This window comes from Heteronotia binoei, chromosome 8, assembly GCF_032191835.1.
Source record: "Heteronotia binoei isolate CCM8104 ecotype False Entrance Well chromosome 8, APGP_CSIRO_Hbin_v1, whole genome shotgun sequence".
NCBI lineage: Eukaryota > Metazoa > Chordata > Lepidosauria > Squamata > Gekkonidae > Heteronotia > Heteronotia binoei.
In genome coordinates, this window is record NC_083230.1 from 59,666,574 (window position 1) to 59,678,929 (window position 12,356).

The 12,356-nt window shown below is 40.1% G+C and overlaps 1 protein-coding gene across 1 annotated transcript in view; it reads left to right on the forward strand.

Annotated features, from left to right (window-relative positions):
• PTPRQ (protein tyrosine phosphatase receptor type Q) overlaps positions 1–12,356 on the forward strand; it is a 213,067-nt gene that overhangs the window by 115,763 nt on the left and 84,948 nt on the right. The window contains exons 29-30 of the mRNA XM_060244417.1: positions 7,337–7,663; positions 11,937–12,058. Coding sequence (XP_060100400.1) covers positions 7,337–7,663; positions 11,937–12,058 — 449 coding nt within the window. The remainder of the gene's footprint in view (positions 1–7,336; positions 7,664–11,936; positions 12,059–12,356) is intronic.

The window sequence follows — 12,356 nt, forward strand, 5'->3', positions numbered from 1 at the left end:
TGTTCTGGGACCTGTTTTGTTCAACATCTTTATAAATGATTTGGATGAAGGAATAGAGGGAATGCTTATTAAATTTGCAGATGATACTAAATTGGGAGGGGTTGCAAATACAGTAGAAGACAGAAACAGGATACAGGATGAACTTGACAGGCTGGAAAACTGGACTAAAACCAATAAAATGAATTTTAACAGGGATAAATGTAAAGTTCTGCATTTTGGTAGGAAAAATCCCATGCATCGTTCTAGGATGGGGGAGACTTGTCTTAGCAGTAGTATGTGCGAAAAGGATCTAGGGGTCTTATGCTGAACATGAGTCAACAGTGTGATGTGGTGGCTAAAAAGGCAAATGTAATTTTGGGCTGTATCAACAGAAGTATAGTGTCCAGATCACGTGATGTGATAGTATCGCTTTACTCTGCTCTGGTAAGATTTCTCCTGGAGTATTGTGTTCAGTTTGGGGCACCACATTTTAAGAAGGATATAGACAAGCTAGAATGGGTCCAGAGGAGGGCGACAAAGATGATGAGAGGTCTGGAGACCAAGTCCTATGAGGAAAGACTGAAGGAGCTGGGCATGTTTAGCCTGGAGAGGAGGAGGCTGAGAGGTGATATGATCACCATCTTCAAGTACTGCCATCTAGAGGATGGTGTGGAATTGTTTTCTATGGCCCCAGAAGATAGGACCAGAACCAATGGGTTGAAATTAAATCAAAAGAGTTTCTGGCTCACCATTAGGAAGAACTTCCTGACCATTAGAGCGATTCCTCAGTGAACAGGCTTCCTCAGGAGGTGATGGGCTCTCCTTCCTTGGAGGTTTTTAAACAGAGGCTAGATGGCCATCTGATAGCGATGAAGATCCTGCGAATTTGGGGTAGGTATTTGTGAGTTTCCTGCATTGTGCAGGAGGTTGGACTAGATGACCCGGGAGGTCCCTTCCAACTCTATGATTCTATGATTCTTTAATTCTGTCCTTCCTTCCAGTGGTTCCCTTTGCTCTTGAGCTCTCTTTCCTGAATCTAGGTCTCCTGGCAACCTCTGTGGTGGAGAAGAGCTTGCAAGCCTGCCTATTTCCCCCTTCTTTTCTGCTTCACAAACGGCATAAATAGTCATCCACCGATGGGTCAGCACTCAGAGGTTGACGGAGGTCCCAATGCTAAGCACTCTTACTTGAAAGTAAGCCTGCATTAAGTTCCTCCTCGACCTCTGAAAGCCTCACAATATGTGTGAAAGAGCCACATGTGGCTTCTGAGCCACAGTTTGGCCACCCCTGCTCAAGATCATTAAGGGCAGGGCTTTTTTTGAGCAGGAACGGACAGGAACGCAGTTCCGGCTGGCTTAGTGTCAGGGGGTGTAGCCTAATATGCAAAGACATTCCTGCTGGGTTTTTTCCTACAAAAAAGCCCTATGTGAAACAATGGTGATGTCAGGGAGTGTGGTCTAATATGCAAATGAGTTCCTGCTGGGCTTTCTCTACAAAGAAAGCCCTGATTAAGGGGACAGATCTTTAATAAATAAATATGAACCCTAATAAAGCACAAAAAAGTTGCAGCAATCAGAAAACAGATCACTACAAGCAGAACAATAGGTAAAAGAACTGAAAGAAGTCATGCTAGCTAATTCTGAACTTACAAATGAAAAAACATTTCTTCCCCAGAAATGGGTTCATAAGTGAACATCCGGGCACAGCCTGGCAGGGCTTACCTTGGATAAATGGACCTTAATGCAGAACTCCAGTCCAGACTGACATTCTATCAATTCTTCAGCAACCTGGGAGGATATTTGTTAACCCAATCAAATTTAGGATGGGCAGACTCAGAGTTTTCCTCCAAGCCTACTAAAGGCCAAATCTCCTCAGAAAGTTTAGATAAAGATTTAATGGTGCAGGACAAGAAATTAATATGTATCCACCTTTGCTCTCTTTTGACAGGTGAGCCAAATAGCAGAATATGAATCTCTGAGTCTATTCTGCTCCCAGCCCATCTGTGACCATAAACTTGTATTCTTCCCATCTGGGTAAACTTTAGGATTTTTATTGCCCCAATCTCTCAAACAAGCCTGTATTGTTTTTAGGCACATTTCATCCTCATCCTCATACTGTAGAATGTACCTTTTATATATTCTGCTCTTGCACAGAGAATGCTACTTTAATTTTGTGGGAATCACTCTCCTATATACTTTAAAATTTTCAGATTTTTCTGCAAACCTAAGGAGTGCCCCAAGTTTGTTGAGAAATCTGTTTACCTCCACATGGCCCTGATTTAGCTATCTGCAAATGGCAGCCATGGATGGTTAATTTATAGATATAAGAGGCAAGCTGTCTTGGTGAAGACTCGACTACCCTGCCATTGACTGAGCTGCATGTTGCTCAATCTCCCACCCTCCAGCCCCTGCCTCTGTGTCAATATACCCTGCTGAAGTCACTTCCCTCCTGCTTTGATCCACACTGTGGAGAATGACTGGGGATTGGTAACAATGGTTCCCCAGGAGGGGGGATGAGATGGAAATCTGAAGTCAGATCAATTCCCCAACAGAAAATGGCAGCCTTGAGGAACATACTCTGTGGTATACTATAACACAACCATGCTAGGCAAAAAACCCAAAAAACAGATCATGCCACAAGCACATACTGATGCTAAACACTGCAAGCCATATACAACAGGAAAAGGTGGCAGCAACACAGTGCAGACAAAAGGAATGCTGGGCTTCAGCATCTGTGTGATCATTGTCATGCTATGATGCCACTGCAAATTGACTCTGAATGCCCAAGGCCAGGGCACTCAGAAACTCTTTCTAGAGCCCATCCTATTTATTTTCACAACAGGCTTTATTGCTAGTTAGTATATAAACAAGGGGAGACCTGCAAAAAACTTGCAGGGAGGGGGCATTTTTCCACCTTTGCTTCCTTCTCTCCCCTTCTCTGTCAAAGTTCCCTCCTCTGTCTTTCTGCACCCACCCTTTATCTAGCAATCTTCCCTAACCTTGCCCTCTCATCCCACCTATCTATGTCAGCTTTCCTCCCTATCCCCTTCTCTAGCAATCCTATCTTACCATCTTTCTCCTCTGACCTCTTGTCACCCCTCTCTTACCCCAGTCCTTCTCAATGTCCTCTTTCCCCACCCCTTCTCAGTCTGCCTCTCTCTTTCTCTCACTTATTTCTTTCCCTGATAATCTCCCCCTCTTCTTTTTCTTTCTCCCTCGCTCCCTCAATCTCCCATTCTTTCCCTTTCTCTTCCCCCCTCAACAGGAAATCCCCTATTCTTTCTTTCCTCTCCAGACAACCCCCTTTCTGTCTGTTTCTCTCCTTCAGACAATCCCTTCTTGTTTTTGTTTTTCTTCCCCAAGACAATCTCACTTCTTTTGCTTTCTCTCCCTCTCCCTTTGCTTCTCTTTCACCCCACCGAGCCAGTCTTCAGCCCTTCTTTTCCCCTACTGATGATGGTATCTGTGGAAGGCCCACAAGACTTGAAAGGGGACAGAGAAAGGCATCTGTCCACCACCATCACTTCTCCTGGTCCCACTACCCACCTACAGTCACAGTTTCAGTATTCGGAAGCAATTCCAAGCCTAGACTGGCTTCCGGTGTCCTCCACCCATCTGGCTGGCCCCAGAGGTACTCCTGGCATCCTCTGTCATGCAGCCAGGCTCAGAGTGCCTCTTAGAGTGCTCCATCATGTCAGCCAGGCAGGGAGTAGCTCCCAAAGTGCTCCAGTGGCTTGTCCAGGCTTGGCCCCTAGTTGATTCTGCCATCTTCCATGATGGCACAACAAACAATAACCATGGAAAACTAATGAACACAGTAATTAAATAATGCATTATCTATTTTCAACATTCTATATTGTCTCTTTCCAGTATACTGAGGTTCAGTTACCTAATCACATACATGAATTCATTAATAAATATTCATAAAGAACTCAGTGTGATAACTTTCAAAGTCCATTCAGTACTTTCAAACTATTCTTGATGCGTGGGGGAGGGGAGTGTCCTGCCCCCACTGATGGACCACCTGATGGCACCTGAGCTTTTTGGCCACCGTGTGACAGAGTGTTGGACTGGATGGGCCATTGACCTGATCCAACATGACTTCTTTTGTTCTTATTCACAAAAAATCCATATAAAATTTGTAAGATTTCAGAAAGTGCTAATATCATCTCACCGCTTAGAAGAGCAGATTTAAAGTGCTTGTGCTAGTCCTTTTTCAATGCAATAAAGTGCTCACAAAGTCCTTGTATTCATCAATTTGTGGTAGCCTTTTTTCAGCTTCTAATAGAGTTTGTACATGGATCCAAAGTATCCTCTGATGGGTACACTGACCTATTAAGCCATTTCATTGCTGGTAATAGTGATCCTTTTGAAGACATGGGTAGGCTGCCTCTTTGATAAAGAGATTTTAAGGAAATGGCTTCATAGGTTGACATACCCATCAGAGGCTACTTTGGATTCATGTGAAACTGTATTAGAAGCTGCTGTTGATATCGACAAATAACCAATACAAGGGCTCTAAATCTGCTCTTCTGAGTGGTAAGATCATGTCAGCAATTTCTGAAATCTGAAAAATCTTAAATGGACTTTTTGTGAATGGACTTTGAAAGTATCTCACTGAGTTCTTTATGAACACTTATGAATGAATTCCTGTATGAGATTTTGTAACTGAACGTCAGTATATTGGAATGAAATCATATAGAATGTTGAAAACAGTTAACAAATTCTTTAATCAGTGTGTTTGTTATTTTTCCATGGTTATTGTTTATTGTGACCACATCTTATTCTGTGGAACTCTCTGTACTATTGCTCTCTGTGACAGCAGCTAGTCTGGAGTTCCCATCTACAGCAGTCACATCCACCACGAGCTCAACTGATAAGTACATTGTCTGCACATGGTCATTTTATTAATTTGGGGAAATTTAACCCCCTGGTGTATTTTTAAATTGTTTTTTTTTTTTGCATTTTTCTGCAACCCTGGAGAGTGCCCCCCAAGTGAACAAAAAACGCCCCCCTCCTATCTTCCATGTGTTCCCATCTGCAGAAATAAGTATCCGTGCATAGGAGGCACAGTTGGAAATTAGACATATATATTGTGGAGATTCATAAAATATCTGAGTTGGGGAATTAGCATAACTCAAGTACTCAAAACAATATGGGGTACATGGAATGCTGTCAAGTTGCAGCCACCTTATGACAACCCCAGAATGGGACTTTCAAGGCAAGAGAGAAACAGAAGTAGTTTGTAATTTCTGCAGAGTCTTCCTTGGTGGTCTCCCTTCCAAGTTTCAACCCTTCTTAGCTTCTGAGATCTAACAAGATTAGGCTATACCATCCTGCCTTCCCTCCCCAAAACAATATTAACCACTGATTATCACTGGATAGCCCAAGCTAGCCTGAGCTCATTAGATCTCAACTGCTAAGCAGGGTTGGCCCTGGTTAGCATTTGGATGGGAGACCACCACAGAATCCCAGTCATGACATGGAGGCAGGAAAATTACCTCTGAACATCTTTTGCCTAGAAAACCCTATGGGGTTACCATAAATCAGCTGTAACTTGACATCACTTTCCACCACCACCACCATCACTGCTCAGTACCAGAACTTCAACAAAGTGTCAGTTATTTCAAGCACCCAAATGTTACACAAGTAATTATGTTCATGAGGGAAGGCAGAAGGCCAAAAAGATGGAGAGAGAGCTTATGAGATGGTCCAAGTGGAGGATCAAACAGCAGGGCACAGGTCCACGAATCTGGATAGCGAATAATCCCCAAACAGAAAATGAAAGGCCATACACTGTCATAATCAAACTGGAGCCTAAGCAGCTCCACAAATCCAGGTAATCTGGAGTCAGTAAAATTATACCCCCTAGGGAAATTTATGGTCTCTCTTTTACAAGCAACAGAGTAGAAAAAAGAACTATATAATTTTCTTTCCTGACTTAGAAAGACAGAAGGGAGGAGCTCAGGTAAGTCCCTGACTGGTGTGTGTGTGTGTGTATATGTGTGTGTGTGAGGGGGCGTATAGCATCCTGAGGACATTCCGTATAAAAAATGATAAGGATAGCTGCAAGTGGGGAGATGTGTGTGTGTTTGGATACCAGGTTCAGTCTAAGCAGAGAGATGAGGTTTGATGGGCATTCAAACTACACAGATAAATCCAAGGTGGAAAAGAGGCTTTCTTGTGCAAATATGGACTTGGAGCCAGTGTTTAGGTGATGGAAATACTTTTAGTGATGAGTTCTGCTAGTGGCTAAAGACACCCTGAGGATTGTTAATTAATGGACTGGATGTACAGTGCTGGACATGGTGATGCTTCTTTCAAATTATTCCCCAGGTCACCTGTTCTACTTCAGTTAGCATATCTGCATGAGGTGCACTTTTCCTTCTGCCACTGCTGTCTGCCTTTTGTTTCTGTGAAAGCCAGAGATCTGTTTAGTTGCTTGTTGCAAAAACATTAAAGGGAAACTGGTCCCAGCACCAAGGAAGTATCTGAACAAATTGTAGGTAGTTTGGCAACATCCCTATTTACTAATAAAATATTCAAAAAATGCTTAATACTATGAGAAACTCAGTCAACATAGGGACATCTGTATATGAGCGCTTCCTCATTCCATCTACCTGAGCAAGCATCCACAGAGGAATATGGAAGCAGATACACTTTCTTCTTCGCAATAAATGTGGAATTCTCAAAGGTGAGAAAACTTTAAGGGAACAGAGCTCCTTACATCCATAAAAAATGCATGAACTCTTGCTTCCCTAAGATTGTAAAATACCTTGAACCAATTTTAAGGCAATAGTAGCATATACATGTTTTAAACAAGTAAGTGCTTTATTTCTAGAAATTTAACTGGGTAGGTATTCCAAGAGATTGTGTCTGAGTATTTGGGACTTCAAAGGGGTAGAAAAAGTCTTGCAGTTAGCAATAGAATTAAAAGATGGTGTACCTGTGTTCAACACTGTACTAAATATTGTGTTATTCCTGCCAAGGTCTGCTCCTGAGAATAGCAGCAACAATAATACTCCTAACAGGGCACAGAAAAGTTCAACATTATATTTTACATTTACTAAGTCTGATATTTAAAAAAAAACTTATCTTCCGTGGCATGGTGTTAGGGATTCCTATTGTGTCAGTAATTAAAGAAAGTATCTATTATTTATGCTGATGTATTCCATTATTAAAGTATGAAACATTTATTAATACTTAGATAATTAAATGGAGCAGAATTTATCATGCTGATAAATATTTAATTCATTGTAAAGCCTCATTCATTCAGTGTAATTTTGTTTTCAGCAAGTACAGACTGCTTATTGTAAAATGAGGTACATAACATTAAAATTTTGTTTTGATTTTTTTAGTTCCAAGTGCCCCCAGAGATATTGCATTTGGAAATGTACAGTCCACCAGTGTAACCTTGATATGGAGAATGCCAGTTACTATATTTGGCTACTTTCTAAACTACAAGATTACTCTGCAGTTACAATCTATCCATTGCAGTAACTGGGAAGATGCTGAATGTATTGAACATGAGAAAGATCAATATTCATATCATACTGGTGCTTTTATAGAAGAAACAGTGCATGATCTAAAAAAATTCAGATGGTACAGATTTAGAGTTTCTGCTAGCACAAATTCAGGTTATGGCAGCCCTTCATCTTGGATTTCTACACAAACTCTACCCGGCAGTAAGTAAGAATAATTATTATCCTTTGAATTTTATGTTGACATAAAATCTTTCAAGATCAGGAGCAAGTCACACCCATGAATTTGGTCATGCAATTATCTTGTGCCTGTCAAAAGAGTGTCCTGATGTATCCAGAGTTTAAATGTTCAGAATACTGTGATAGCCATGAAAGAGGAAGAGTGCTTTAAAATAGTACTGTTCCATTGCATATTAGCTGTTTGTTTTTGTTTCCTGTGACTAGTTCAGTTTCCACAGAAATAGATCCTAGTCAAAGAAAATAGAAAGTCATGTTTATAATGTACAAAACTGATTCTAATGAAGCATTTCCTCATATATTGGGTGTAAATGTGGTCTAAAGTTTTTAAAAGATGAAGCTTTCAAAAATAGAATCTCTTTTCAGTTTCTTACATTGACATAACTAGTGGATGTAAAACTTTTAAAAATAGACTTAATGTTTCTTATTTGTGCAGGAAACTATACTAATAATCAGCAGTTCTGGGGGAAATATCTCACTTGGCATACCCTAACAGCTGCTTCTTGTGCTAATTTTGAAAAAAAAAAAAAGCTGCTGAATCTAGAGTTTTTCCATATTATGGAAATTGTTTAATACAAGCTAGTGAAAACATATTTCATGTTTCCCTTTATGGAAGACTGCAGTAATTTAAAGACACGGTGGTTCTGCCTTCCAAGTTTTCAGCGTAAAAGTTGCCTAAGAATATCAAGATAATAGTCACTCCAAAAACAATTCTTAGAATCAGAATTTCCATGTTGTTACCCACTGCTGGTTAGTCTGGGAATTTGATAAAGAGGTTTTAAAATATACAAGAATGTTAGTTGTTGTAGATTTTCCAGGCTGTAAGGCTGTGGTCTTGGCATTGTGAGACCTGACGTTTCACCAACTGTGACTGGCATCCTCAGAGGTATAATCCACAGTTGCTGGCAAAACATCAGATCTCACAATGCCAAGACTATGGCCATACAGCCTGGAAAATCTATAACAACTAATGAACACCGGCCATAAAGCCTTCAACAACATATTATACAAGAACTGACATCACATCTCTTAACAAGTCACTGGAACAAATCTCTAGACTACCTTTGAGTACTGAGAGCGTTATGGGTTACCATCTAAAGGACAAAATCAGAGGAAAATATAGATATCTGTGCAGAACTGACTCCTTTCCATTAAAAACCCCCCAGTAATTCTGTGATGATTCATGAAAATGAACTTTGAAAAACTTTATACAACCATACCTACAGATACATCAATATTACCCTTTGAACAGCGCAATCCTAAACAGAATTATACTAAATCAATTTAAGAAGTTTGGTAGGATGTACCTTTGCTTAGAATGCCCTGGAAGTGTGTCACCAATGCTGTTTCTGCTTTGACATTTAGATAAAGAACCAAGCCTTCTGTTTTATAGATTGTTCTCTTAGGAACTGTCTTTCTGTCTCATAAAATAGTTTGATGGCCCTGTTACCGCACTGTTGATAAATTATACAACCACTTTGCAGGGAGATCTGTTTTCTAGTGAATAACTCTATATACATATAATTTTAAAGCATATGTTGGTTTCACAGCAGATGAAGACATTTTAATTGCAGCTTGTAACCTAGGGTATAAAGCATTGTTTAGGAGTCTGGTCCTACTTTGCACATTGCTACCAGAACACTAGGAAAGTAAAGCAGAAGCTTCATTGGTAAGGTTTTTCCTGGCATTTATTCTACCTACAGTAGGGTTGCCAATCCCCAGGTGGGGGCAAGAGATCCCCCGGTTTGGAGCCCCTCCCCCCCACTTCAGCATTATCAGTGGGGGGAGGGGAAGAAAATGTCTGCAGGGAACTCTATTATTCCCTATGGAGACTTATTCCCGTAGGAAATAATGGAGAATTGATCCGCACGTATCTGGAGCTCTGGGGGGGCTGTATTTTGAGGTAGTGGCACCACATTTTCAGTATAGCATCCAGTGCCTCTCCCCAAAATACCTCCCAAGTTTCAAAACGATTGGACCAGGGGGTCCAATTCTATGAGCCCCAAAAGAAGGTGCCCAGTCCAGTATTTCCTATGGATGGAAGACATTTAAAAGGTGTGTGGTCTCTTTAATGTGATGGCCAGACCTCCCTTTGAAGTTCAGTTATGCTTGTCACACCCTTGCTCCTGGCTCCACTCCAATGTTTCCTGACCCCACCCCCAAAGTCCCCAGATATTTCTTGAATTGGACTTGGCAACCCTAACCTACAGTGTCATATGTATAGAACTATTGAACATACTTCTAGTTGTGAATAGGCTGCATAGTTGTGCCTTCACAAGATTACAGTTAAAAGTCACAATAAATTTAGTATGTTCCTCATTTTCTCCTTCTTGTTCCTGCATAGCTGATGTATATATGCCCCTGTTAGGCATTGGTGTGATCAATGGATTTCCACTTTGAGAAATGACTAACCTTGACTTAACTACTTCCCTTCCCTCTACATTCCTTACTGTAACCACTAGATAATGTTTGCTGTAGACTTGCTTCTAATGGATTAAAAGGAAGAAGGAACATTACTGGATCACCTCTAATAATCCTCTAATTTCTTATAGAAATTGCCCTAATAAAACAAAGTCTACTTCGCTTCACCTCAGTCATTTTCATCTGTAAAATAGTGGAAGCAAGCTTCCCCCCCTCCCCCGCCCCAGGTTACCAGATTTGACATAATTTTTCCCCGTAGTAAGGAGGTAAGCATGAATTTACATTAAAAGATCTAGGTAATAATATCTCTATCTTTAAAAGCCTTCTGCCAGTACAGCCCCAAGTTAAATGAACAGACTTTGGGTCAGAGGATGTATCTTAGCATCAGTGAATCAGCCTTGTTTTTTGAAGACCTGCTTTGTAAGATGATAAGCTAGCCAGACATACCTTCCAGCTAACCAAAACTGCTGCCTTAGCATCAGGACACAGATGGATGGGAAAAAATGACCCTGACCTCCATAAGACCCACATTCCTGTGCAAGCATAGAAGCATGATAATCAGGAAATGATGGTTATTAGTTACAGAAAATGCATTATTGTGAAAACCAGGAGAAAAGTGCTCATGAGAGGAAGTGATTGGATTATAGGGGGAACGAGTGAATAAGACTAGGTCATTCCTACTGAGTAAATTGTCATGATTTATAAGAAAAAGGGTATAGTGATATCTTACCCCATTAGTGGCTAGACTCATTTCACAAACAGTCTTAAATCAGTATGTGACAGTTACCATTGGCACACGTTTGTTTATGTAAGATGTTTGTTGTAAAGCCTCTATACTGAAGCGAATACATCTGCAGTTTCCAGTCATGTTTGAGTTTACACCACTCATTTGATGTAAATTTTATTTCTTGGTGAACATTCTTTAGTTATGATAAAAGCCAGTGAGGGAATGTCAAGGTACTTTTGAAGAAGGTATTGCAATATATTAATGTCCTGATCCTAAATGAATTTATATGAGAAGTCCCTTTGAGCCTGTATCAGCTGTAGCTTTCACTCAAGCCATGTTGGTTCCCAGGGATGTTGCAACAGGCTGAGGTGGCAACATGCATGCTGGCTACCATGGCCTGAGCTCAACCCATATTGATTTTTCTTGACTATCAGTGCCCAAACTCAGCCATTGCAATTGGTTTCCAAAAGCTTCTACTTATGAAAGGGGGAAAGAGACATTAAGGACAATAGTCTTTAACAACTTGCCCTTATAGTATTTGTTTTACTAGCAGTTATTCCCAGTTTGGAGCTTTTTTGCAAAAAGGCATGCCTGAATACTGTGCAATTAGTCATCAATGTACTGTCAATATGGGTAATAACTAGTATCAGGGAAGTATCATTTAAGTTTGATCTTATATTAAATCTGCCTACAAATATCTGCACATTTACATAAAATAATCTGGTTACCATTGTAATTTGTTAAACTTTTAACCAGAGCCCAGTGCTGCTATTTTATTTAAGTACTGAGTAATATCACAGAATCATTTTATTATATAGTAGGCACCAAAGAATGTTTTTACAGTCGCATTTCCTATGTTTCTATCACGGTTACAGTTAAAATTAATATATGCAACACAGTAAGTATTTACAGATGAGTCATCTGGTCTGTGATATTACATCAGAGGTCTTCATTAATTGGAAAAGCAAGATGATTTGGGTTGACTTTCATTATTGGTTGTTTTGCATGAAATGTATTGATTACATTGGTTTAAATGAAGTGTTTTGATGAAATAGATCTCTTGAGCTACATGTAATTTCACTCTTTTTGTAGCTCCAGATGCTCCTCCAGAAAATGTGTCTGTAATAGTTATATCTCCTTACAGTATTAATATTACCTGGAGTGATCCTGCCATCATTACTGGACCAACATTCTATCTCATTGACATTACTTCGGTAAGTAATTTCTGCTGTAGATATACTTTACTGAAGTGAATTAAAATAAAGGCTAGTCCTTGCCCATAAAAATAAATCAGATGAAGTTAATCTAGAAATCATATCATGCCCTGAAAACTTTTCTTATGAATTCTAGCTATCCTGACCAAATGTTTTTTCAATTTGTTAATTTCACTATTTTGCCATTGGTTTCTAACTTTGTACCACTTTGCATTCTTAACCACTGCCCACCAGCTATATGTAGCTCTGCTCACTGTACCCCATTCCATTGTCTGATGAAGTATGCATGCATACAAAA